Here is a 26,537-nt window from a genome sequence, read left to right on the forward strand (position 1 = left end):
ATTCTGAGGGTTGTCTTTCGGTCTTGTTTATGGTTTCCTTTGCTGTGCAAAAGCTTTGAAGTTTCATTAGGTCCCATTTGTTTATTTGTGTTTTTATTTCCATTTCTCTAGGAGCTGGGTCAATAAGAATCTTGCTGTGATTTATGTCATAGAGTGTTCTGCCTATGTTTTCCTCTAAGAGTTTGATAGTGTCTGGCCTTACACTTAGGTCTTTAATCCATTTTGAGTTTATTTTTGTGTATGGTGTCAGGGAGTGTTCTAATTTCATACTTTTACATGTATCTGTCCAATTTTCCCAGCACCATTTATTGAACAGGCTGTCTTTTCTCCACTGTATATGCTTGCCTCCTTTATCAAAGATAAGGTGACAATATGTGCATGGGCTTATCTCTGGGCTTTCTATCCTGTTCCATTGATCTATATTTCTCTTTTTGTGCCAGTACCAAACTGTCTTGATTACTGTAGCTTTGTAATATAGTCTGAAGTCCGGGAGCCTGATTCCTCCAGCTCCATTTTTCGTTCTCAAGATTGCTTTGGCTATTCGGGGTCTTTTGTGTTTCCATACAAATTGTGAAATTTTTTGTTCTAGTTCTGTGAAAAATGCCAGTGGTAGTTTGATAGGGATTGCATTGAATCTGTAGAGTGCTTTGGGTAGTAGAGTCATTTTCACAGTGTTGATTCTTCTAATCCAAGAACATGGTATATCTCTCCATCTATTTGTATCATCTTTAATTTCTTTCATCAGTGTCTTATAATTTTCTGCATGCAGGTCTTTTGTCTCCTTAGGTAGGTTTATTCCTAGATATTTTATTCTTTTTGTTGCAATGGTAAATGGGAGTGTTTTCTTAATTTCACTTTCAGATTTTTCGTCATTAGTATATAGAAATGCAAGAGATTTCTGTGCATTAATTTTGTATCCTGCTACTTTACCAAATTCATTGATTAGCTCTAGTAGTTTTCTGGTAGCATCTTTAGGATTCTCTATGTATAGTATCATGTCATCTGCAAACAGTGACAGCTTTACTTCTTCTTTTCCGATTTGGATTCCTTTTCTTTCTTTTTCTTCTCTGATTGCTGTGGCTAACACTTCCAAAACTATGTTGAATAATAGTGGTGAGAGTGGGCAACCTTGTCTTGTTCCTGATCTTAGTGGAAATGGTTTCAGTTTTTCACCATTGAGGACAATATTGGCTGTGGGTTTGTCATATATGGCCTTTATTATGTTGAGGAAAGTTCCCTCTATGCCTACTTTCTGCAGGACTTTTATCATAAATGGGTGTTGAATTTTGTCGAAAGCTTTCTCTGCATCTATTGAGATGATCATATGGTTTTTCTCCTTCAATTTGTTAATATGGTGTATCACGTTGATTGATTTGCGTATATTGAAGAATCCTTGCATTCCTGGGATAAACCCCACTTGATCATGGTGTATGATCCTTTTAATGTGCTGTTGGATTCTGTTTGCTAGTATTTTGTTGAGGATTTTTGCATCTATGTTCATCAGTGATATTGGCCTGTAGTTTTCTATTTTTGTGACATCTTTGTCTGGTTTTGGTATCAGGGTGATGGTGGCCTCGTAGAATGAGTTTGGGAGTGTTCCTCCCTCTGCAATATTTTGGAAGAGTTTGAGAAGGATAGGTGTTAGCTCTTCTCTAAATGTTTGATAGAATTCGCCTGTGAAGCCATCTGGTCCTGGGCTTTTGTGTGTTGGAAGATTTTTAATCACAGTTTCAATTTCATTACTTGTGATTGTTCTGTTCATATTTTCTATTTCTTCCTGGTTCAGTCTTGGAAGGTTATACCTTTCTAAGAATTTGTCCATTTCTTCCAGGTTGTCCATTTTATTGGCATAGAGTTGCTTGTAGTAGTCTCTTAGGATGCTTTGTATTTCTGCGGTGTCTGTTGTAACTTCTCCTTTTTCATTTCTAATTTTATTGATTTGAGTCCTCTCCCTCTTTTTCTTGATGAGTCTGGCTAATGGTTTATCAATTTTGCTTATCTTCTCAAGAACCAGCTTTTAGTTTTATTGATCTTTGCTATTGTTTTCTTTGTTTCTATTTCATTTATTTCTGCTCTGATCTTTATGATTTCTTTCCTTCTGCTAACTTTGGGTTTTGTTTGTTCTTCTTTCTCTAGTTCCTTTAGGTGTAAGTTTAGATTGTTTACTTGAGATTTTTCTTGTTTCTTGAGGTAGGCTTGTATAGCTATAAACTTCCCTCTTAGAACTGCTTTTGCCGCATCCCATAGGTTTTGGATCATTGTGTTTTCATTGTCATTTGTCTCTAGGTATTTCTTGATTTCCTCTTTGATATTTTCAGTGATCTCTTGGTTATTTAGTAATGTATTGTTTAGCCTCCATGTGTTTGTGTTTTTTACGTTTTTTTCCCTGTAATTGATTTCTAATCTCATAGCGTTGTGGTCTTGATATGATTTCAGTTTTCTTAAATTTGCTGTGGCTTGATTTGTGAACCAAGATGTGATTTATCCTGGAGAATGTTCCGTGCACACTTGAGAAGAAAGTGTAATCTGCTGTTTTTGGATGGAATGTCCTATAAATATCAATTAAATCTATCTGGTCTATTGTGTCATTTAAAGCTTGTGTTTCCTTATTAATTTTCTGTTTGGATGATCTGTCCATTGGTGTAAGTGAGGTGTTAAAGTTCCCCACTATTATTGTGTTACTGTCGATTTCCTCTTGTATAGCTGTTAGCAGTTGCCTTATGTATTGAGGTGCTCCTACGTTGGGTGCATATATATTTATAATTGTTATATCTTCTTCTTGGATTGATCCCTTGATCGTTACGTAGTGTCCTTCCTTGTCTCTTGTAACATTCTTTATTTAAAGTCTATTTTATCTGATATGAATATTGCTACTCCAGCCTTCTTTTGATTTCCATTTGCATGGAATATCTTTTTCCATCCCCTCACTTTCAGTCTGTGTGTGTCCCTAGGTCTGAAGTGGGTCTTGTGTAGACAGCATATATATGCGTCTTGTTTTTGTATCCATTCAGCAAGCCTGTGTCTTTTGGTTGGAGCTTTTAATCCATTCACGTTTAAAGTAATTATCGATATGTATGTTCCTATGACAATTTTCTTAATTGTTTTGGGTTTGTTTTTGTAGGTCCTTTTGTTCTCTTGTGTTTCCCACTTAGAGAAGTTCCTTTAGCATTTGTTGTAGAGCTGGTTTGGTGGTGCTGAATTCTCTTAGCTTTTGCTTGTCTGTAAAGCTTCTGATTTCTCCATCGAATCTGAATGAGGTCCTTGCCGGGTAGAGTAATCTTGGTTGTAGGTTCTTCCCTTTCAGCACTTTAAGTATATCATGCCACTCCCTTCTGGCTTGTAGAGTTTGTGCTGAGAAATCAGCTGTTAACCTTATGGGAGTTCCCTTGTATGTTATTTGTCGTTTTTCCCTTGCTGCTTTCAATAATTTTTCTTTGTCTTTAATATTTGCCTATTTGATTACTATGTGTCTCGGCGTGTTTCTCCTTGGGTTTATCCTGTATGGGACTCTGCACTTCCTGGACTTGGGTGGCTATTTCCTTTCCCACGTTAGGGAAGTTTTCAACTATAATCTCTTCAAATATTTTCTCGGGTCCTTTCTCCCTCTCTTCTCCTTCTGGGACCCCTATAATGCGAATGTTGTTGCGTTTAATGTTGTCCCAGAGGTCTCTTAGGCTGTCTTCATTTCTTTTCATTCTTTTTTCTTTATTCTGTTCCGCAGCAGTGAATTCCACCATTCTGTCTTCCAGGTCACTTATCCGTTCTTCTGCCTCAGTTATTCTGCTATTGATTCCTTCTAGTGTATTTTTCATTTCAGTTATTGTGTTGTTCATCTCTGTTTGTTTGCTTTTTAATTCTTCTAGATCTTTGTTAAACATTTCTTACATCTTCTCGATCTTTGCCTCCATTCCTTTTCCGAGGTCCTGGATCATCTTCACGATCATTATTCTGAATTCTTTTTAGGAAGGTTTCCTATCTCCACTTCATTTAGTTGTTTTTCTGGGGTTTTATCTTGTTCCTTCATCTGGTGCATAGCCCTCTGCCTTTTCATCTTGTCTATCTTTCTGTGAATGTGGTTTTTGTTCCACAGGTGCAGGATTGTAGTTCTTCTTGCTTCTGCTGTCTGCCCTCACTTTCCTCATTTTAAAATGGAAATAATAATAATGTCTACCTCATAAGGCTATTGTGAAGATGAATGAGTTAATTCCTATAAAGTGTTTGAAAGAGTGCCTGACACAAGTGTTCAATATTTCTAGGTATTATTAATGCTGTTGTTATTGTTAGGCACCTCTAGGTAAGAAGGCCCAGTGTGGTGGTACCAGAGAGGCAGGAAGGGATAAGCGTTGTGGTTAAGGCATGATTCACCACCAAGACACAGTGGTTAGCAGTAGGATTTGGTTGAACACATTCTCCAGCCATATTCATTCTAGGGATTTCTCTGTACTCTAGCAAGTAGGCCCCCTTCAGGACTTCCTGTCACAGCATTCTGTTTCCTTCCAAGCATTCAAAATTATTTGTAAGTCATCATCTTATTTGTTTTGTCAGTCTTGTTTGTTTGTCTGGCTACTTCTCTTGAGAAAAGGGACTTTGTCTTATTTAATAACAGCTAATATATATTGAATGCTAAGTGCCAGGCACCATTCTGAGCAATATGTTACTTTACATGCTTTAACTCATTTAAATCCTCACAATGATCCTATGAAATAAGTAGTATCATTATTGTCACCTTATGGATAGGTGATGAATCTAAGAGCCATAAGGTAATTTGCATGTGGTCATGCAGTTAGTGAGACTCAATAAATTTTCCTCGAACGAATGAATGAACAAATGAAAGAATGAATGAATAGGGGAGCAAGAAATAAGGAAGGTATCTTGTGAAGCTCTGGAAGAAAGGGAAGGAAGAGAAGATCACGTCAGCAGTAGTATTAGGGTGGAGTCTTTGGGCTCATCAGCAGACTCCTTCCGCTGACTTCTCCTTTCTTCCTCCCACCTGACTGTTTGACCCCTAGGTTCAGGCCATTGCTGCCCAGTTGGTGTCAGCCCTGTACTATCTGCATTCCCACCGCATCCTCCACCGAGACATGAAGCCTCAGAACATCCTCCTTGCCAAGGGTGGTGGCATAAAGCTCTGTGACTTTGGGTGAGGTGCCTGACCTTCTGTCTCTGCTTCCAGTTCTGCAAGGAGCCTTAGACCATATGCCTGACTTCCTTGGGCCTCATTTTAGAACCTGAGCTGGAGACTGGGATTCCTGCTGGGTCTTAGAAGATGGTCTCTTTGTTCAGGTTGGGGATATCTCACACAGTGGTAGTAGCAGTGACCAGCTCTAGTGTTTATTATTTATTTATTTATCTATCTATTTTTTGGCCCCGCCCCACTGCATGCTGGATCTGAGTTCCCCGACCAGGGATCGAACCTGCGCCCCCCTGCAGTGGAAGCACAGCATCTTAACCACTGCACCGCCAGGGAAGTCTCTCTTGTTTTTATTGAATATCTTCTTTTTCCATTTTGATTCCATCATCTACTGCAGATTTGCCCGGGCTATGAGCACCAACACGATGGTGCTGACATCCATTAAAGGCACACCACTCTACATGTCTCCAGAGCTGGTGGAGGAACGACCATACGACCACACCGCGGACCTCTGGTCTGTGGGCTGCATACTGTATGAGCTGGCAGTGGGCACTCCTCCCTTCTATACCACGAGCATCTTTCAGCTGGTCAGCCTCATTCTCAAGGACCCTGTGCGCTGGCCCCCCACCATTAGTCCTTGCTTCAAGGTGATGAATACTGAAAGACTGCTTTTGCATCAGAAACCTGTCTCCCTCTGCCCTGTTCCCTTTTCCACAATTTTTTTCCAGAGCTGGGGCTGCACTTTGCAGTTACTTAATTGATGCAGGAGCTGGGGCAAGCTGCCTTGCTTTTGTACTGCAGGGGCTTATTCTGGGAGGGTGATCTAAGGTGTGCCTAACTTAGGAGTAGCAGCCCCTCCTTGGGTCAGGCTGTCCTTTATCAAAATGGAGAGGTAATTTCAAGACACCAGAAACAGATATTGGTCCCTTTACACACTCTCTATTCTACTAATTTCCTATCAGATGCAATGTCCGAATGATTTCTAGATTTGCCAACATAGCTGTTCTCTTCCTGAAAGAATCTTTAGATATCCAAATGGCCAGGGCTAATGGGGCTAGCTCACTGATTAGGGGCAGAGGATAGAGATGGTGCCTGTTTTTTGCAGTTAAATCTCAGCAGGCCAGAGGGAGGGTGGGAGGGAGGAAAAGGAGTTGACCTTTTTTATTTTTCATCTAGGGCAAGATTTGGGCCTTCAATAAAATTTAAATGCAGCCTTCTCCCAGAGTAAAATCTCATAACTTTCCTTTGTTTTATCTAAGATGAAAAGAGACAAGTTTCTCCCCAACCTATTTAGCTGGGGGTGGCCCAAATAATTATCAAAAAGAACCTAAACAAAGGAAACATAAGTGGGTGATATACATAAGATATTCATTCTCCCTTAGGGCAGACATGCAGGTATCTCCAGCAAGAGCCAAGGTGTAATGATCACCTTGTTTTAGAACAGGGGTCGTAAGCTACTAGTACCTTCTATTCCTATTTCAGGCCCAATTGAGTATTTCCCCAAGGATACCTCATAACAGATGTACCCTTTTCAGACAGTCTCCCTGCCCCTCCACCATCTGAAGACTTGCTGAAAGATTTGTTTTTGAGTGCTCCCAAACACATCTTTACACAATGACTTATGCGTGTGAGTGTGCTTTTAACTGTAAGTGCATTTGTTCCTACCCAGCACAAACAAACCGCAGTCAAAGGGAGGGCAAAGTGAGCAGTTTGGGACCCCCTTGAATGTTTGCTTTCTGAAGATGATTGTGAAGGTGACATTCTTCTCTTTCTCTTCATTTTTTTTCACTTCTTCACAAAGATGTTGACATTGAGATTTCTGGTTTTACTTCTGGGGTTCCAAAATGTCCATGGACAGGAATTGGGGCTCCCCAGGAGGTGAGGCAGTGAGGTCTGTTCATGATTTCAGCCAGGGAAATGAGGCCTAAGGATAGGATTAGAGAGGGTGTGATTAAGACCAGCTAGTCTGTTGTAAGAATGCGCTCAGGAGTCTTGGTTGGCCGATTCTGATGAGTTTGAGAGAGCCTGTGGAGAAGTGAAGGCTGATGGGGTATCCTTTCTCTCCACAGAACTTCCTTCAGGGACTGCTCACCAAGGACCCTCGGCAGCGTCTGTCCTGGCCAGACCTCTTACATCACCCCTTTATTGCTGGTCGTGTCACCAGTGAGTCCTTAGGGTTCCCAGGGCTCTTGCACTTCCCTAGTACTCTACCCAATGCAACCCCTGACGCCAACCTCTGGATCCAACATATATTCTTTTCCCCACCAGCTTGAAATTTCTCCCTAGCCCTTTGCATGACCCTTGCCACTTCCCTTGTAACCCCAATCCCTCTTTTTTCTTTTAAATTTTATTTATTTATTTATTTATTTATGGCTGTGTTGGGTCTTCGTTTCTGTGCGAGGGCTTTCTCTAGTTGCGGCAAGTGGGGGCCACTCTTCATCGCGGTGCGCGGGCCTCTCACTATCGCGGCCTCTCTTGTTGCGGAGCACAGGCTCCAGACGCGCAGGCTCAGCAATTGTGGCTCACGGGCCTAGTCGCTCCACGGCATGTGGGATCTTCCCAGACCAGGGCTCGAACCCGTGTCCCCTGCATTGGCAGGCAGATTCTCAACCACTGCGCCACCAGGGAAGCCCCTCCAATCCCTCTTTGTCACTTTGTCAAAAGGGTCTCCTTCCACAGAAGCCTGGAGATGCTGAAGTTGTCTCTGGCCAAATGGAAACAGTGGCGCAGCTCCAGTGTGATCACCTGTCCCCCTCGTCTCTCCTTGCAGTACTAACCGAGTCAGCAGGCCCAGATTTGGGTACCCCATTCACCAGTCGCTTACCCCCAGAACTTCAGGTCCTAAAGGACCAACAGGCACATCGTCTGGCCCCCAAGGGCAATCGATCTCGCATCTTGCGGCAAGCCTGTAAGCGCATGGCTGAGGAGGCCAAGCAGAAGGTGTGTGGGGCAGAAGGGCATGTATGACATAGCCAGGCTGGTGACTGGGGGAGTTGGAGAAGGAGGGTGACTTTCTAGGGTTGGGAAAGGACCACGAATAGGATTCATAGTGCCTTATGACAACCAAATAGTTCTGACTCTGTGTCTCATTTCCCACAGAAACACCAGAACACAGGACCTGCCCTCGAGCAAGAGGACAGGACCAGCAAGGTGGCTTCTGGCATAGCCTCTCTGCCCAGACCAGAGGCCACTCCTCAGGAACCAAGCCTCTTGACTGGGGTCTTAGGCTCAGAAATGAAGAGCAGCTGGGCTGAGTGGAGGGCTGGAGAAACTCCCCCTGCACCTTGGTGAGGAGGGTAGAACCAGGGATTTATAGGATGAGGTTGCTTGCAGATCTTTGGCTCCAGTCAAAGCAAATACAGCATGGTCCCTGTCACTCCCTACTGCCTAAATGTAGACAGGGCCCTGGGAGTCTTGAGTCCTGGGTGCCTAAACCCTAATTCCAGGTATTGATACTTTCCTGATTCATCAGGAAACGTGGAAGCTTTCCTTTCTCTATGTCTCAGTTGTATTGATACATTAACTGAAAAGGAAAGAATCATCTCCACACAAAAGGGAAGATTATTTGAGTTGAGAGCTATGGGTGAAAACTGCCAAGGTAGCTTTGAGAAGAAGATCCAAAGTGGGAGGGCAGTCAAGGATATGCATGTAGTGGACCTATCCTGTCCTGGCCAGATCCTAGAAGGAGGTCTCCTCTAGCCAATCCTATATGGCTTATTTTTCATTCCTATCCTGGACGTAGAAGGAGGGACAAGTTCATGAACTCTAAGCCTCACAGGTCTGGAACTCATCTTACTCCCTGCGTCCTCGGGCAGGGAAAACTGGATCACCCAGGATTGTGAGCGAGCATTCCCAGAGCTGAGGCCAGAGGTGGTGGGCCAGCAGAGCCTTGATGCAGTGGACCTAGAAAATGAGGTGAGACCTAGGGGCTCCTCCTGGCCTTGTCCCTGCCCTGGGATGTTGGGTCTTGGTAGATGTTTTCTGGAACAGTGATTCCCAACCCTCCAAGGAATAGCTCCCTTTGTGTTAAAAATTGCTTTCTTATTATTTTAGATTTTAATTGCATAGTATCTGAACATTTAATTTTCAAAAATTGGAGTACATAAGTAAAAAGGAAAGTCCCTCTTGAGCCTTATTTCAGTCCCAGAGGTGTCTGTCTCCTTCCAAACTTTTTGTGCTTTTACATATGTATGTGTATATATATATATATATGTGTATATATATATATATATATATACACATATATATATATATATATATATATATATATGCTTACATAGAATATATAGTTTGGCTGTTTTTACATTACTGAGTTCATACCATATGTATCGTTTTGCCTCATGCATCTCTTACATGATCTGTTCTAGAGATCTTTCTACATCTACTTCAGTCTTTTGTTTTTTTAGGGTTTTAACTTTTTATTTTGAAAACATTTCAAACTTAAAGAATAATTGTGAAAATAGAACCAAGAATTCTTATATACCCTTTCACCCAGATTCACCAATTGTTAAAATTCTGCCACATTTGCTTTATGGTTCTCTTCCTCTATATATGGACACATCATCTTTCTGAATCATTTTAGAGTAAGTTGCAGACATGCCCCTTTACTGCCAAATATACTTCAGTGCGTATTTGCTAAGATCAAGGTGATGCACTTGCACCACCTCAGTGCAATTATAGAAGTCAGAAATTTGACACTGATGTGATTCTGTTACTTAATCTACAGTCCATATTTAGATTTTGCCAATTGCTCTGGTAATGTTCTTTATAGCAAAAACATGTTTTTCCCCCGGTCCACAATCCAATCCAGCGTTAAGCATTGCATTTAGTTGTTATGCTTCATTAGTCTCCTTTAATCTGAAACCGTACCTACTCTTTCTTTGTCTTTCGTGCTTGATAGTTTTTAGGTGCACAGGTCAGTTATTTTGTAGAATGTTCCTCAAATTGATGCTTCCGCATAATTAGATTCAAGTCATGCATTTTTGGTGGGCACACTACATAAGTGATGCATTGTCAGTACTACAATCTTTTTAACAACTTAGTATGTCCTAATATGGATGTGCCATGGTTGATTATTCCCTTACTGACTGGCTCTATGATGTTTCCAATTTTTTTTATTATAAACCATGCAGTGGGCATCTTTCTAGGTGTCTCTTTATGCACACCTGCCAGTGTTCTCCAAGAGACTTTTCAAGACCCCTCACTTACTGCCAACTCTACCTTTTTAAACGGGTGGCTGAAAAAAATACATCTGTGCCAAAGGAGTCACTGGCCTTTTGCAGTTACTTCAGGATTCCCCAGGTTGGGAGCTACTACCCTTGAACCTGACACACTCCTCCTGACCTCTTTCACTCCCTGATGTCTCAGGAGCCAGACAACGATGATGATGAGTGGCGGCACCTGCTAGAGACCACTGAGCCTGTGCCCGTCCAACTGAAGGCCCCTCTCGCCCTGCTGTGCAATCCCAACTTCTGCCAGCGCATCCAGAGTCAGCTGCATGAGGCTGGAGGGCAGGTAACCAGCAGAAGCATACCATGGATGAAATTGGAGACTGTTTTCACAGATAAGGCATTAAAAAACGTTGATTGACATAAGGAGAAAGAAAGTTTGTCCCTTTCCTATTCTCTTTCACTCCTTCTGTTTAATTCAAGGAGATTCGCCAACCTCCTTTAGTAATACAGAAAGAGCAGACCTTGGGTTTTCCTTTCTGAAGGGAAAAGTATTCCTCTAGAGCAGGGATCAGCAAACTTTCTGATGGAACTTTTTTAGGCACTGTTGTCCAAGAGGAAAAAATGGAGGATATCATGTAACTACTTCTATAATGAGAGAAAACACATTTCCACAAAATTTTTGACAAAATTAAAAATATGTAACAAATTAAGTGTGTAATATTTTCTAATGCAGGTATACTAATGAGAAGAATGAGATTCTTGTTTAGGGGATAACATCTTGCTTAATTGGTGTTCATAATTAGTATTCTCTCCTACAAAGCCTTTCCTTGCCTCTCTGAAATGGTGATCTTCTTTCCTGGGAACTCACCGAAATATGTTGCATGCATCTCTCTCTCTTTTCTTTAAAGTTTTTTTAATTAAATTAAATTAATTAATTTATTTATTTAGGCTGCGTCAGGTCTTAGTTGCGTCATGTGGGATCTTCCGTTGCGGCAAGCGGGCTTCTCTCTAGTTGTGGCTTGTGGGCTCCAGGGCGCCTGGGCTCTGTAGTTTGCAGCACGTGGGCTCTCTCGTTGAGGCGCACGAGCTCAGAAGTTGTGGCGCGTGGGCTTAGTTGCCCCGCGGCATGTGGGGTCTTTGTTCCCCGACCAGGGATCGCACCCGCATCCCCTGTGTTGGAAGGCAGATTCTTTACCACTGGAAAGAAGTCCCTTTTCTTTAAAGTTTTAAAAAATAATTTTTAGTAAATTTACCAAGTTGTGAAATCATCACCATAATTCAGTTTTAGAATATTTTCATCACCCCAATAACATCATTCTTAACTATTTACAGTTAATTATCATTCCCACTCCTAGTAACAGGAGACTACTTTCTGTCTATTATATTTGCGTTTTCTGAACATTTCATATAAATATGATCATACAATGTATAATCTTTGTGTCTGGCTCCTTTCTCTTAGCATAATGTTTTTGAGGTTCATTCATGTTGTAGCGTGTATCAATACTTAATTCCTTTTCATTGCTGATTAATATTCTGCTGTACGGATATATCACATTTTGTTTATCCATTCCACTAATTGATTTAAATTTGGATTGTTTCCAGTTTTTGGCTTTTATGAATAATGCTGCTGTCAACATCCATGAGGAAGCCTTTGTGTGGACATATGTTTTCATTTCTCTTGGGTGTATGCATAGGAGTGGAATTGCTGGGGCATATGGTAAATTTATGTTTAAGATTTTAAGAAACTGCTGAACTATTTATTTTCCAAAGTGGCTGCACCATTTTACATTCTCACCAGCAATGTATGAGGGTCCTCATTTCTCCACCTCCTTGCCAACATGTATTACTGTCTGTCTGTTTGAGTGTAGTCATTTTAGAGAGTGTGAAATAGTATCTCATTGCCATTTTAATTCACATTTTGCTAATGACTAATGTGAGCATCTTCTCATGTGCTTACCAGACATTTGTATTAATATTTCTTCTTTGGTGAAATATCTAATCATTTCTTTGGCTCATTTTTAAGTTGGGTTGTTTTCTACTTGAGTTGTAAGAGTTCTCTGTACCTTCTGGATACAAGACCTTTATCAGATGTATGACTTGCAAATATTTTCTCCCAGTCTCTAATATGTCTTTTTATTCTTATAAGAATGTCTTTTGAAGCACAAACGTTTTAAATTTTGAAGTCCAGTTACCATTTTTTTCCTTTGTGGATTATGCTTCTGGTGTTGTATCTGAGAAATCTTTTTTAAACCCAAAGTCTTGAAGATTTTCTCCTATGTTTTTTCTAAAAGCTTTCTAGACTTTTAGCTCTGACATTTAGGTCTCTGACCCATTATGAGTTGATTTTTGTATATATTGTGAGGTAGGGATATAAGTTCATCTTTTTGCATGTGGTTATGTAATCATCCCAGCACCATTTGTTGAAAAGACTCTCCTTTCGCTCTTGAATTACCTTGGCACCCTGCACCTCTCTTTTGGCCCTTACCTGTCCTCCTTGTGTTGGATAATTTTTCAGTGGGGAAGGAGGTTAACAACTCTGCCTCCAGGGTAAGACTTTCTGAGTTAGAATTCCAGCCAAACTACTGTGTGTGATTATTGACTACTTACTTAATCTATCTAGAAGCTTCAGTCTCCTCGTCTATAAAATGGGTAATTGTATTTACTTTACAATCACTAGGGTTATTGTAAAGATTAAGTGAGTAAATAAGTGAACAGATTCAGAACAGTGAGTAGCATATTGTAAAGCACTTGATGTAAACGTTAGTCTTCTTTTGAAGAATAACCTTTTAAAAAATAACCATTTAAAAATATAATACTGTGCTGTATAAAAATAAGTGGTAGGTAGGATCTGGCCTGCAGGTCATATTTTGTCAACCCCTGATCTAGAGTTGAATAATATGTTTTGTCTATCTGGAGTTGAGCAACATTGTTTTGTGCCCATTGTTTTTAATTTTCAGAAATGTGTGTGTGTGGTTTCATTTTGTTTTAAGGTGAAGGGCTGGAGAAGGGAGGGAGCAGATAGGAATGTCACTGGGTCTGTCACTGACTGAGGGGAGGTGTTCCCCCCTCCCCCCGGTTTGGTCACCTCTAAGTCAGGTGACCTGGCCATCTATATTCCCCTTTCCTGGTACACTTTCTCTGTTTCTCTGTTCTCCTTTTCTGGGTTTTAGATTCCCAAAGAAAGGAATGAGAACATTTGGTCTGCTTTGTCAACATCTTGGGGACACTTGGTATCTGTGACTCTCCTTCCTTTACCTCTCATAATATCGATTACTGTCTCTTTCCTTTGTGTCACCCAGATCCTGAAAGGCGTGCTGGAGGGCGCTTCCCATATCCTTCCTGTGCTCCGGGTCCTGAGCAGTCTTCTCTCTAGCTGCGGTGACTCTGTTCCCTTGTACTCCTTCTGCCGTGAGGCAGGGCTCCCCCGGCTGCTGCTCAGCCTCCTCCGACACAGCCAGGAGAACAGCAGTCTCCAGCAGGTAAGCGCTGCGCCCGGAGCCTCTCAAGATTTACCAGAATTTCTTCTCTTTGGATTTCTTTTCTTTGAACTGCCATCTCTATTTGGCCCAACTGCCTTTTCTTTTCTTCTCCTCCTCTCTAGTTAGTAGATCATGAATTGCAAATTCTCATGCCTTCCGAGGCCAGGCAGGTAATGTCATCAGTGAAGTAGACTGTGTGTGACTATATGAATCAGTGGGAATGTGAGAAACTGAGATCTCGTGCTCAGTCGGAACGGGGCATCCTCTCCTCAGCGCCAGCTCACTGTTGCTAGGTGGGAATATGGGCTCAGTAGTGCCAGATCCTGCAGTTTTCCAAGAAAAGCTAGAAATCCAGATTTTTATGTGCAATTTCTCAATATTTAGAGCACTGTGTTTTGAAAGGTAAAATCCTAGGCTTTACCGGCCTGATTTTATAGAGCAGGGTACTGAAATTCAGAGATTAACTAACTCACACACGGGCACTGCCTTGTCAGTGGTCATGGAGATGATAAGCGGGAGAGCTAGGAGTGAGTCTCAGTGTCCACGTCCCTGTTCTGTGTCCCGACGCAGCTGAGCTGAGAGGCCGGAATGCAGAAATGTTTAACATGGCCAAGGCTTGGCGGCTGGAAGCTGCACTCTGCTGATGAGTGTTAGTCTTGAGAGTTTTTAAGGAATTTAGAAAAGAATTTGAGCTATTTTGAAAAATAGAACCTCCTAAACTCCAAAATGCTGTTCAGGCCCAAACAAGACACATTTTCTGGCTGTTTACAGCCCGTCGGCCGCCACTTTGTTGCCTCTGGATCTCCTCTCTCTGTCCAAACGCTCTCTTCCCTCTGTCCCTTTCTGTTTGCTCAGCCTGACTGGATATCTGACACCCTTTTCCCTTAGTCTTTGTTTCCATCCCCTACATTGCCCTAACTCTCTGTCCTCTTCCCTGGCAGCAATGTTGGTATGGGACCTTCTTACGGGACCTGATGGCTGTGATTCAGGCCTACTTTGCCTGCACCTTCAATCTGGAGAGGAGCCAGACAGGTGACAGGTGGGATGAGAGGCAGTTTTGCTCTGTTGGCCAGTTTGGCTTCAGTTTCTACCCCCATTTCTTCCCATCCCCATTAGGAAGAGGCTAAGTAAGAAGAAGCCATGATTTGTGCCAGGTTTAGGGGTCAGCTGAGTGACCTCTTAGAGTCCACCTAGTCCTCTTAAGGACCCCGAGACTCCTCCAAGTTTGCCCACGGAATTTCAGCTTCTAAGGGTTAGCAGTCACACTAAATGGAAGGCTCAGGGTGTGAATAAGCTAGAGAAAATGCCAAAGAGGCCTGGAGGTATGTATGTGAGACTGTGTGTGTGTGTGAGGGGAGAGGGGAGAGAGCACTCTGATGTGTTCCTTTGCAGAGATTCTCCTACCTGCCCTGAACTGACCCATTCACAACATGTGGGCTTTTAGTAGAGAGATGAGAAGAAACCACGGACTCATTTTTTCCTAGCCTACAGGTATTTCAGGAGGCTGCCAGCCTCTTTCTGGAGCTCTTGGGGAAACTACTGGCCCAACCAGATGACTCTGAGCAGACTTTGCGGAGGGACAGCCTTATGGTAATCTGCTCCCCCTTCCAGATTTCTGTCTGTGGTTTTCCCTGTGTTTCTCCCATCCTCTTTCTTATGGCTCTGTAGGGTTAGATTGAGGTAATACAACAAATGTTTGTTGAATGCCAGCTATGTGCCATATGCCATCTGAGTAAGAGAAAGTCCCCATCTTCAAGGGATCGGGGCTAGTCTAATAGGAGAGATGTGATCAAGGACAACAGTGTGAAAAGTACATTAGAACTTCATGTAAAATGCAGAAGCACCACTGAAGAAGACTAACGCTACTTGGAGGGTCATAGAAGAAATCTTTTTTTTTTTTTTTGGACCCGCCACGCAGCATGTGGGATCTTAGTTCCCTGACCAGGGATTGAACCCGCGCCCCCTGCAGTGGAAGCACGGAGTCTTAACCACTGGACCACCAGGGAAGTCCCTAAGGGTCATAGAAGAAATCTTGAAGAAGGAAATCATCTCTGCTAGGATTTGAAGAATGCACAGAAGTTTGCCACGTGGATGAGGCAGGAAAGCAGGGAGGACATTCCGGGTAGAAAGAGCAACCTATATTAAAGCCCAGAGGCATTAAGCAGTGTGGCCTATTTTAGGGAACTACAAATAGAAGTATTTCTTCTTGAATAGACTTACAGATCAGCTAGTATTCCCAACCTTGTTTGTCCTACAGACTAGTAACCTATGTGGGTTCTCTCTCCTGGACTCTGGAGGTGAGGGATGGGAAGGGAGGCTTGAAAGAGAAAATAGTTGAGTTCTGACTGATCTCAGAGGAGACAGAGAGGAACATGTTCAAGGAAGGAAACAATTGCCTGGTTGTTGTTCAGACTGGAAACTGGGAGCACAGATCTGGGCTACATTCCTACTTCCAGCTAGCAGCTAGCAGTCCATTCAGTCTCTTCTCTTCTTTTTTAAATAAATTTATTTATTTATTTATTTTTTGGCTGCATTGCGTCTTCATTGCTGCGCACGGGCTTTCTCTAGTTGTGGCGAGCGGGGGCTACTCTTCGTTGCGGTGCGTGGGCTTCTCATTGCAGTGGCTTCTCTTGTTGCTGAGCATGGGCTCTAGGTGCACGGGCTTCAGTAGTTGTGGCTCGTGGGCTCTAGAGCGCAGGCTCAGTAGTTGTGGCGCTTGGGCTTAGTTGCTCCCCAGCATGTGGGATCTTCCCGGACCAGGGCTCGAACCCGTGTCCCCTGCATTGGCAGGTGGATTCTTAACCACTGCGCCACCAGGGAAGCCCAGTCTCTTCTCTTCTGAGAGCCCATTTTAACATCCCTCACCCTTTCCGGTCAGAAAGCTTTTAACATCTAATGTAAATTTTGGCCAGTAGTGACTCACATTATTGGTCAGCACTTCTCATATGTCATTGTGCACTGAGTAGCATGGGGAGTTTGGAATAAATTCCCCACCTCTCGAAATTCTGAATCATTGACTGGGTTGGGAAGGACCCATGAATCCCCAGGAATTCTTATACTCAGGGTCCACAGATAATACTTTGAGAAACATCATCTAGGGAGCAGCTGATCAGAATAAAAGGACACCTAAAATTCCTGTCCTTGAAATGTGAAGGCAGTTATATTGCACTTTCTGTGTGAGGAATACTTAGAGTTCATCAGCTTGTCCCCCTGGGTTTTTCTCCTCCTTTCTCAGGTTCTCCGGGAACTCCTGCTCCTTACCCTAAGTCCAGTCAGTTTTCTGATGTGCCTGCTGTTAACCCTGCCTTGTCTCCCTTAGTGCTTTACTGTTCTGTGTGAAGCCATGGATGGGAACAGCTGGACCATCTCCAGAGCTTTCTACTCCAGCCTGATGACCACACAGCGGGCTGTGTTGGACGGGCTCCTTCATGGCTTGACAGTTCCACAGCTCCCTTTCCACAGCCCCCCAGGTAACTGGATTGGGAAGGTAAGGTTCTCTCGACCTACTTGTCGAGTAGGTCCAGCTCTGCTCTTTCTCCTGCCATTACCTAGAATAGGCCTGGCATTTAGTGAGTGTTAAATAACTATGAACTGAGAGAAAGAATGGGGAATCTGAAACAACCAACGCCTTCCTGCATTCTTTGCCTTTCTCGCAGGAGCCCCCGAGGTGAGCCAGCCGCTTCGGGAGCAGAGTGAGGATCTGCCTGGAGCCATGTCCTCGGCACTGGCAGCCGTATGCGCTGCTCCTGTGGGGCTGCCTGGCTGCTGGGAAGCCAAGGAGCGGGTCTGAGCTACAATTTTTTTGTTCCTGTCCTCCCTGTTGCCAGAGTAGGGGAGGCTGGCCCAGCTTTTAAGAAAGGCAGAAAAACAAGCTTTTATGCCTCCCTTTACTCAGTACTTCCAGAAACAGATGCTCCCACTAGGTTTGGGCCACTTGTAGAACATGATGTAGCCAAAATCCCAGAGCCCTTGGCCAGCTGATTAGAGAGCTCAGTGACAAACTGCCCATGTGGTGGGGTAGCTGATCTGAAGCCACCAGTGATGCTTCCTCAAGGGTTCAAGATTCAGATTTCCTGCTCCCTTTTGGCTAGCAACACTTTCCTCTGTACCTGCCTGCAGTGGAACTTAACTAGGCCTTGCCTTTTGGTTCTCCACTGGCCATGAAGACTGGGAATGGAATGGGGGCTGAAGTTCCTGGTGAATCTGGGGAAGAGTGGCTAGCAAGGGGTTGAGAGTCCTGATTAGTTGGAGATAAGAGAGGAATGGGATTGGAATAATGGGAATGGGATTGAGTCTTCAGGTATGTCTCTACAGATCTCTCGGCATTTGGCAAACCAGCTCACTGAAGATAGCAACCAACTGAGGTCATCCCTCATCTCTGGCCTGCAGCATCCCATCCTGTGCCTACACCTTCTCAAGGTACTGCCTGCCCATTAACTCTTGGCCTTTCAGACTTCTTTGTCACCCAAGGACTAAGAGAGAGAGAAAGAGACACTGAGAGAAATGAGAGACACCCCCACTTGGAGGACCCCTTTCTGCTTTTAAAACTGTTCAGCCAGTCCTCAGCAGAACTGAGAAGTGTCCGCATCTCACAGTCTTTGAGCAAGAGGCAGAAGTGGCCTGAATTTCTCTAATATCCCTAGTTGTGGATACTAGATCTGTCGAGAGGCTAGCCTGCTTTCAGCTGAGCCTTTCAATCTAGGAGCCCAGGGGCTGCTCTGCCTCCCTGACAGACTCCTTCCCACTCCCTTTAGGTTCTCTACTCCTGCTGCCACGTCAGTGAGCCCCTGTGCCGTCTTCTAGGGCAAGAGCCCCTGGCCTTGGAGTCACTGTGGAAGTTGGTCCAGGGCAAGGTAGGCCAGCAGCACGAATGGGCATCTCTTGGGGGTCCCACCATCTCAATCAGAGGAGCCTCTGGTATCTCGGGTTTCCTTTGTAGGTAAAGGTAGTGGATTGGGAAGAGTCTGCTGAAGTGACACTGTACCTCCTCTCCCTTCTTGTCCTTCACCTCCAAGATCTGCCTTCTGGGTGAGTCATAAAGCAGGGTCTCTCCACTGAAATCTTCCACCCACATAGCTCACCCAGACATGGACTGTGGGGAGTGACACCCTACGGCCTATCCTAAGGAGGGATTGGGACAAAGAGTGTGAGGGTTTCTGTACAAAGAAGAGACCTAGATTCCCACCAACTTTGTGCCTTGGAGGTGGACATGCAGCCTAGGTGGAGAGTGCCATCCAAGGGAGAGGGCAGGCCATGCAGCAGCCTCCTTTCACACTGCTACATGCCTTGATGTATCTCTTTATTCCAGAATGGAGAAGCTAGGCAGTGAGGTTGCTACTGTCTTTACCCATTCACACGTCGTCTCCCTTGTGGTGAGTTTTCAACCTTCATCTTCCTCCACTTTTCACCCTATCATCCCACCCTTCTGCAAGCAGGAGAGTCATTTCCTAATTTGCAGCTGTTTGTGAGGCATTCTTCTGGACCAGGACAGAGAAATAAATCCTCTCTGCCTGTCCCGAGTACCATTCAGATGTGGACATTCCTCCGCCTTGTCTAACTCTCCACAGAGCGCGGCAGCCTGTCTGTTGGGACAGCTTGGTCAGCAAGGGGTGACTTTTGACCTCCAGCCTGTGGAGTGGATTGCAGCTGCCACACATGCCCTGTCCGCCCCTGCGGAGGTGAGCTCTACCAGGGAATGCAGAGACGCGTTTTCTCTGAGTCAGATAAGGTCTGTGTTCAGGGAAAAAGACTGAAATGCCAGCAAGCCTAGAGGAAACTAAGGAGTGTGAGAGAATCAAGGCGTCTTTCCTGTCCTATCCTTCTGCCCTCGGATAATAGATCCCTCTGAGCCCAGACTGTCAGGGCTTTAGGTTTGTTGTTAACTTGCAGGACCTCTGAAGGGGGAGGGGGAGGCATCGCGCGCGCGCGTGTGTGTGTGTGTGTGTGTGTGTGTGTGTGTGTGTGTGTCTCTCTCTCTCTCTCTCTCTCTCTCTCTCTCTCTCTCTCACTCTGGCACTTGCCTCCTGAAGGATCTCCCCTCCAGCCTCTCTCCTCTCCAGTCCATTTTCTTCGCCGTCACCAAAGTGAGCTTTCTTAAAGGAAAACCTGCCCATTTGTTCAACCAGTAATTATTTCACACATAAATATAGTAATGAGTACCAGGCACTAGTCTCGGCTCTGAGAATACAGTAGTGAAAGGAGAGACAAAAAAATCTCGCCCATGTGGAGCTTGTGTAAGTCCTCAGTGGCTTCCCACGGTTTCTGGGTTAATGTCTAAATTGGTTAGCAGGCTACTCAAAGCTCATCTGTTCCCTCTGGGCTCTCTAATCCTGCTCCACCAAAGAGTTAACATTTCCAAAGTTCACTGTGGTCTCTCACAACCTGCCTTTATGGAAGCTATGACCTCTCCCTTCCTCGTCTGCCTTTATGGAAGCTATGACCTCTCCCTTCCTCGTCTGCCTTTGTGGAAGCTATGACCTTTCCCTTCCTCGTCTGCCTTTATGGAAGCTATGACCTCTCCCTTCCTCGTCTGCCTTTATGGAAGCTATGACCTCTCCCTTCCTCATCTCCCTTTTATTTTATTTTATTTTTTAATTTTATTTATTTATTTATTTATTTTTTAACATCTTTATTGGAGTATAATTGCTTTACAATGGTGTGTTAGTTTCTGCTTTATAACAAAGTGAATCAGTTATACATATACATATGTCCCCATATCTCTTCCCTCTTGCATCTCCCTCCCTCCCCCTCATCGCCCTTTTAAACTTTTAATCCCATCAGTTTCCTACCTCCAGGAGGCAGAGTTAGCACTCTCAACTGTGTCCCCTTCCCTCTCCACAGCCCTCCCTCACAGCCTGTCATGTAGCAAGCATCTTCCTAAACTGTAATAGTTTGTCTGGCTGCTTACCCTACTGACTGTGTCTTCAGGACAGAGTTAGTCATTGAACGAATAGGCAGGAGCCAAGACTCCTAAGTCCAAAAGAACTCTCCCCACTACACCAGGCTGAAGAAGAACTCCTTCTGCCTGACTTGGAGTTGGGAGCACAGGCCTGTGTGGTCACCTCACCCCTCTCAGATCTGCTCTCTTCCCACCTCTCTCCGACAGGTCCGGCTGACTCCACCGGGTGGCTGTGGATTCTATGATGGCCTCCTCATCCTTCTGCTGCAGCTGCTCACCCAGGTACAGCTGCATCCTAGGACGGATGGGAAGTACGGAGAGCTGCTTTGGGGAGCCACTGGCCAATAGGAAGGAAGAAGCAACACATTCACCTCTCCTCTCAAACCGCCTGTGATGGCCTTAAATTGGGCCCATCTGCCGTCAGTACGGACCCTTTAAGGGGAACCATTCAGCTGCATCCCTTGGGATTCAGTGGGAAGAAAGCTGTAATTCCCTGGTTTCCAGTAGACATACACATGGGTTGAGAGGTCAGGGGTTAAGATGTGATAAGTGAGGGAACTGGGACAACAGGGAAATCCTAGGTGGGAAAACAGAAGGAATTATTTCTGGGACTCCTCTTCCTCGTAGGTCAGGGACAAGAGTGAGAAAAAAGCATTTTGACTCCTGTCTTGGACCTCCTCGTTTACCCTCATTCAATTTTGTCTCTAGCAGGGGAAGGGTAATCCGATAAGGGTCGTGGCTAGCTCAGAAATGTGGACCGTTCTGTGGCACCGCTTCTCCATGGTGCTGAGGCTCCCCGAGGAGGCATCTGTACAGGAAGAGGAGCAGTCACTGTCCAGTCCACAAAGCCCAGAGCCAGACTGGATGCTGATCTCACCCCAAGGTATCTTTCCAACAGCACGGCCCCTTTTGTCGGGCCAGTGTGTTGATTCCTCTTCAAGAGGAAACAGCCTAGAACTGGGTTAGCCCATGGGGATGGCTACTGCTGCTGCTGCCTGGGGAGAGGATGGCAGAGTCTATGCTGGAGCTGCTCAAGGACGGGGAAGGGGCTGAACAGGTGGTAGCCCTGAGAGCCCTGGGGACGCAGGGGCATCCTGACCTCTTACCTGCTCCACTGGGTCTCCATTCTTGGTGTTTCCAGGCATGGCAGCCCTGCTGAGCCTGGCCATGGCCACCTTTACCCAGGAACCCCAGTTATGCCTGAGCCACCTGTCTCAGCGTGGAAGTATCCTCATGTCCACCCTGAAGCATCTGCTTTCGCCCAGCTTTCTGCATCAACTGACCCAGGCGTGAGTTGGAGCTAGAGGAGGGAGACCAGAAATTCAACGTTGGCTGTTGGGGGTAGGAGGAGGGGAAGGCAGGAGAGAAAGAGCTGACAGCTTGAGCTATGAGGCAAGAAATGGGATTACTGAGGTTGGGGAAGGAGAGCTGGACTAGGGAATTTGAGAAGAGTCGGCGGAAGAAAGCTAAAGGGTGGGTGCGCCAGACTGAGTATCTCCTTCCACTCTCCCCTCCTTAGGCCTCAAGGGCCTGAGTTTCTCCCCGTCGTGGTGCTCTCTGTCTGCCAGCTCCTCTGCTTCCCCTTCGCCCTGGATGTGGACGCTGACCTCCTTGAAGGTGTCTTGGCTGACCTCACAGACTCAGAAGTCACAGCCCACCTGCTGCAGGTACTGGGGAAGCTACCCAGGCAGGAAGGTGGGAGAGGAAGGTGGCCTAACCTTGTGTACTCAAATTCACTTCCTGACAGCTCCGGGGCTCTCCCAGGCCCCTGTAGGAGTGCAGCACCTGGCTTGGTCTAAGAGTTGGAGTGGAGAAAGCATTTGGGCCTGAACAGAGGCATGTGGTTGGAGCTGGGCTGGTGCCTCTTCTCTCCATCAGTCCGATATCTGGATTCACTTGGAGCCCAGTGGGGTGGATATCTTAGTCTAGGCCCTGGAGACTCAGCTCCTCAGCTGAGAATCACTTCCTTGGAAATTGTTGGCATTAAGCAGTGAGCGGGTCTCTGAAGCAGAGAGACTAAGTCCTTGCAGAGCAAGGCATGGACTTGGGAAGGACCTGTTCTCCTGGGCTCCACGTTGTGTCTCACGTGCGGTGCTGTGGTTCAGGTCTTCCGGCTCTCTGTGGTATTCTCACCAGAGTTTGGCTTTTCTCTCTCCCAGATTGTGGGCTCTGTCTCGTTATCTAGCTGCAGTGTGTTCTCCCTCTCCCTGAGCTCTTTTGCCTGCACCCCTCGCCCTTCTCCAGGTCTGCCGCCACCATCTTCCACTGACACAAGCCGAGCTGCCCATCAGTCTGCTCACACGCCTGGCCCTCTCGGAGCCCCCCTCTCTCAATCAGTTTGTGAGCACAGTAGCCGCCTCCCCTACAACCACCATCTCATTCCTCTCAGCTGCCCTCCTGGGCGACCAGCCGCTGCTGACCTCTGACCTTCTCTCCCTCCTGGCCCACACCGCCCGGGTACTGTCTCCCAGCCATTTGTCCTTTATCCAAGAACTCCTGGCTGGCCCCAATGAATCCTATCGGACCCTGCGCAGCCTCCTGGGCCACCCAGAGAATTCTGTGCGGGCCCGTACTTACGGGCTCCTGGGACACTTGCTCCAGCACAGCGGAGCCCTGCGTGGGGCCCTGCAGAGCCAGCTAGGACTGCTCAACCTTTTGCTGCTGGGGCTTGGAGACCAGGACCCTGCTGTGCGGCGCGCTGCCAGCTTTGCTGTGGGCAATGCAGCCTACCAAGCTGGTCCCCTGGGGCCTGCCCTGGCAGCCGCGGTGCCCGGTATGACCCAGCTGCTTGGAGATCCTCAGGCTGGTATCCGGCGCAATGCCGCATCAGCTCTGGGCAACTTGGGGCCTGAGGGTTTGGGGGACGAGCTGTTACAGTGCCAAGTGCCCCAGCGGCTCCTAGAGGTGGCGTGTGGAGACCCCCAGCCAAATGTGAAGGAAGCCGCCCTCGTTGCCCTCCGGAGCCTCCGACAGGAGCCCTGCATCCATCAGGTACACCCGAGGGGACTTAGGAATCACCATGATGGGGCTGGTTTTCACAACATTTTTCTGAGATAGTCTTTAAGGAATTGAGACATCTAGAAGCCCAAGCGGTATCCTTCTCTGGGAGCAGGAAACCCAGGGGCCGTGACTTGGTCATGAGTTTTTCATCTAACATTTCGCACGTGGAGAAGGGAGGGGACCTGGAAGAGGGCTCCACTGGGCTAGGAGATGCCTGGGATCTCAAGGACCAGTGTTTCTCTCTTCTGGAGGCTGTGCAGGAGGGAGGTGAGGGGAGACTAGACGTTGAGGTATAGAGTGGTTTCATTCTGAGGGCCATGAAGGTGCTAACTATCTTTTTTAGCACTTACCATGTGAAAAGTACCATGCTAAGCATTTTACCTTTATTATCTGGTTTAAGCTTTGCTTCTCATTTTGCAGGCAATAAAACTGAGGCACAAAGAATTTAATAACTTGTCCAAGTTACAAAGCTAATATGTAGGATTGGACTTTTGAACTCAAGAGTCTAAGTCCAGAGCCCATGCTCTTTTTTTTTTTCCTTTGGTCGTGCCACACGGCATGCGGGATCTTAGTTTCCTGACCAGGGATTGAACCTGTGGCCCCTGCAGTGAAAGCATGGAGTCTTAACCACTGGACCACCAGGGAAGTTCCTAGAGCCCATGTTCTTAACCACTGCTTTACTCTGTTTTTTCTTTTTTCTGCTCAATTTTCAGTATATAAACAGCCCAATGGAAAAATCATACATCTACCTATGATAAAGCTAAACCTCCAAATTATAATAGTTCAATGTGGTAGCATTGAGTGGTTCACGCAGAAGAGATGTTTTGACAGGATGGTTATGATATATATTAGAGTTTTTTGGCAATCTGTGTGGGGAAATAATAAAAGGGATTCTTGGTGGTAAGGAGGTCCAGACCCACTGGTCTAGATCCACAGCTGGGAGTCTCACCTTTTGGCTTACTTTTACTGCTGCATTTATTACCTCTTTCTGGGGACAAGTGCATGGCTCCTTTGGTGCCTTGGTTTCATGGTCTGTAACCAAAGAGAATGGAAATAGACCTCTGGTCCTGGTGATTCCTGTCTCCAAGGTCTGTCTTTTCCCACACAACCTATTTTGAGTCCCCAAGAGCTCATTTTCTTTTTCTTCCTTTTCTAGAGTGGGAATTGCTGGGCCAAATCACAGTCCTCTGCATGTCGTGTTCTATCATCTCTCTCTATCCCACAGGTGCTGGTGTCCCTGGGTGCCAGTGAGAAATTAGCCTTGCTCTCTCTGGGGAATCAGTTACTGCCACATAGCAGTCCCAGGCCGGCCTCTGCCAAACACTGCAGGAAACTCATTCACCTCTTGAGGCCAACCCACAATACATGACCCCAGATTCCTGGGGTCCAGCCTCCAACCTTCATTGCCCTACTGTTGCCAACCCTTCCTTTTTCTGCTCTACAAGCCACCAACTCAACCAAGAGCTAAAGAGACTGAAAGAGATAAGCTGCCAATCAACTGATTTGAGGACAAGAACCTGGAAGAGATTTATGTATACAGCTCCTTCTTTCCCCCAGATTCAGGATGATTTCAGCCAGTAAACTTCATTGTTGTTGGTGCCAGAGGAGATTCCTTTCTTCTCTACATCAGGGGGTCTTTTCTCCAATAATGTGCCTTTAAACCCAAGGGACATGCCTCCTGGACCTTAGGGAGACACCTTCTACCTGAGAGGTCTCTTCCTTTCTGGAGCTCCTGAAATCTTCCCAGCAGGTTCTTGTTTTAGATGCAGTGGTCCCAGGACAGTGATGAAGACAGAGCCTGCCTCTAGGGGATAGCCTGCTGTGGGGATAAATGCCATCAGTCCCTGTTATGGAGGGCTCCCCAGCCTGTAGCCCCCATTCCCATCCATTGGTGGGGGTGGGAGTGTACCTTTTCTTTCTTCCTTCCTTCCTCCCTCCCTCTTTCCTTCCTTCCTCCCTCCCTTCCTTCCCTTCCCTTCCCTCCCCTCCCTCCCTCCCTCCCTCTCTCCTTCCTTTTTTCTTTTTTTTTTTTTTTAACCCTACTTGGAGCTGCCAGGGTAAAGAGTTGAGAGGTTCAGCTCTTTTAGCTGATGTGTGATGCTGGAAGCACTGGTTTTCTGTTCACAGAAGATCCTGGTTTGGGAGCTTATTTATATCTTTTCCTGCCTTCCAGCGTCCTCCATCCCAGATGAGCTGCATGTGATCCCCTACTTCCAAGCCAGGGCCAGTGGAGCTGAAATAGGAAAGGATAGGATTAAACAGAGGGGTAAATTGGATTGCTTTCTGATCTCAGGCTTAGTGACTAGTTTTAATATTTGGTGGACTTTCAATGTATAGGGAAGCCCAGCTGCTTTAGAAGGATGGCTGTTTATGGAGATTGTGCAGTTTACCAGAAAGGGATGTTTGGCAGGCCCATTGGTTAGAATCATAATCCATCCTGGAAAGCTTAAACCTTCACTCACTGGATAGCTTGCAACCAGCTTCCCAGAGCCCTAATTTCTCCATCTGTAACATAGGGAGACTACTTTTTGTCCTTCCTTAAATTCCACTTGTTTTAGAAATGAAAGATGAGTAAGGTGTCTTTATTTTTATAAAGAATTCATTTAGACCTCATCTTCATTGCCCACTGTCTGTGTTTATATTTTGGCAAAAATAACATTTTTTTCTAGAGACCACCATAATTTCCTCCTATCCAGATTATTTCAGTTCAGTTCAATGTATATTTATTTGTTTGTTTTTTAAAGTTGTTTATTGAAGTATAGTTGAATTACAATGTGTTAATTACTGCTGTACAGCAGTGACTCAGTTATACATACATATATACATTCTTTTTCATATTTTTTTTTAATAAATTTATT

The 26,537-nt window shown here is 45.4% G+C and overlaps 1 protein-coding gene across 2 annotated transcripts in view; it reads left to right on the forward strand.

Moving 5' to 3' along the window:
• Nucleotides 1–26,310, forward strand: part of STK36 (serine/threonine kinase 36) — a 30,816-nt gene extending 4,506 nt beyond the window's left edge. The window contains exons 5-27 of one of the 2 annotated variants that reach the window (XM_061187416.1): nucleotides 5,010–5,140; nucleotides 5,529–5,778; nucleotides 7,201–7,294; nucleotides 7,902–8,071; nucleotides 8,231–8,418; nucleotides 8,947–9,046; nucleotides 10,499–10,645; nucleotides 13,602–13,781; nucleotides 14,723–14,820; nucleotides 15,266–15,371; nucleotides 17,101–17,251; nucleotides 17,438–17,565; nucleotides 18,096–18,200; nucleotides 18,536–18,634; nucleotides 18,721–18,809; nucleotides 19,090–19,153; nucleotides 19,349–19,459; nucleotides 20,887–20,961; nucleotides 21,388–21,562; nucleotides 21,821–21,968; nucleotides 22,199–22,346; nucleotides 22,924–23,670; nucleotides 24,905–26,310. In XM_061187416.1, the coding sequence (XP_061043399.1) occupies nucleotides 5,010–5,140; nucleotides 5,529–5,778; nucleotides 7,201–7,294; nucleotides 7,902–8,071; nucleotides 8,231–8,418; nucleotides 8,947–9,046; nucleotides 10,499–10,645; nucleotides 13,602–13,781; nucleotides 14,723–14,820; nucleotides 15,266–15,371; nucleotides 17,101–17,251; nucleotides 17,438–17,565; nucleotides 18,096–18,200; nucleotides 18,536–18,634; nucleotides 18,721–18,809; nucleotides 19,090–19,153; nucleotides 19,349–19,459; nucleotides 20,887–20,961; nucleotides 21,388–21,562; nucleotides 21,821–21,968; nucleotides 22,199–22,346; nucleotides 22,924–23,670; nucleotides 24,905–25,048 (3,648 nt within the window). In that variant the 3' untranslated portion in view covers nucleotides 25,049–26,310. The remainder of the gene's footprint in view (nucleotides 1–5,009; nucleotides 5,141–5,528; nucleotides 5,779–7,200; nucleotides 7,295–7,901; nucleotides 8,072–8,230; nucleotides 8,419–8,946; nucleotides 9,047–10,498; nucleotides 10,646–13,601; nucleotides 13,782–14,722; nucleotides 14,821–15,265; nucleotides 15,372–17,100; nucleotides 17,252–17,437; nucleotides 17,566–18,095; nucleotides 18,201–18,535; nucleotides 18,635–18,720; nucleotides 18,810–19,089; nucleotides 19,154–19,348; nucleotides 19,460–20,886; nucleotides 20,962–21,387; nucleotides 21,563–21,820; nucleotides 21,969–22,198; nucleotides 22,347–22,923; nucleotides 23,671–24,904) is intronic. The other variant, XM_061187407.1, reaches the window with a different exon arrangement.
• The last annotated feature ends 227 nt before the right edge of the window (nucleotides 26,311–26,537 follow it).

Source organism: Eubalaena glacialis, chromosome 1 (assembly GCF_028564815.1).
Source record: "Eubalaena glacialis isolate mEubGla1 chromosome 1, mEubGla1.1.hap2.+ XY, whole genome shotgun sequence".
NCBI classification, from domain to species: domain Eukaryota; kingdom Metazoa; phylum Chordata; class Mammalia; order Artiodactyla; family Balaenidae; genus Eubalaena; species Eubalaena glacialis.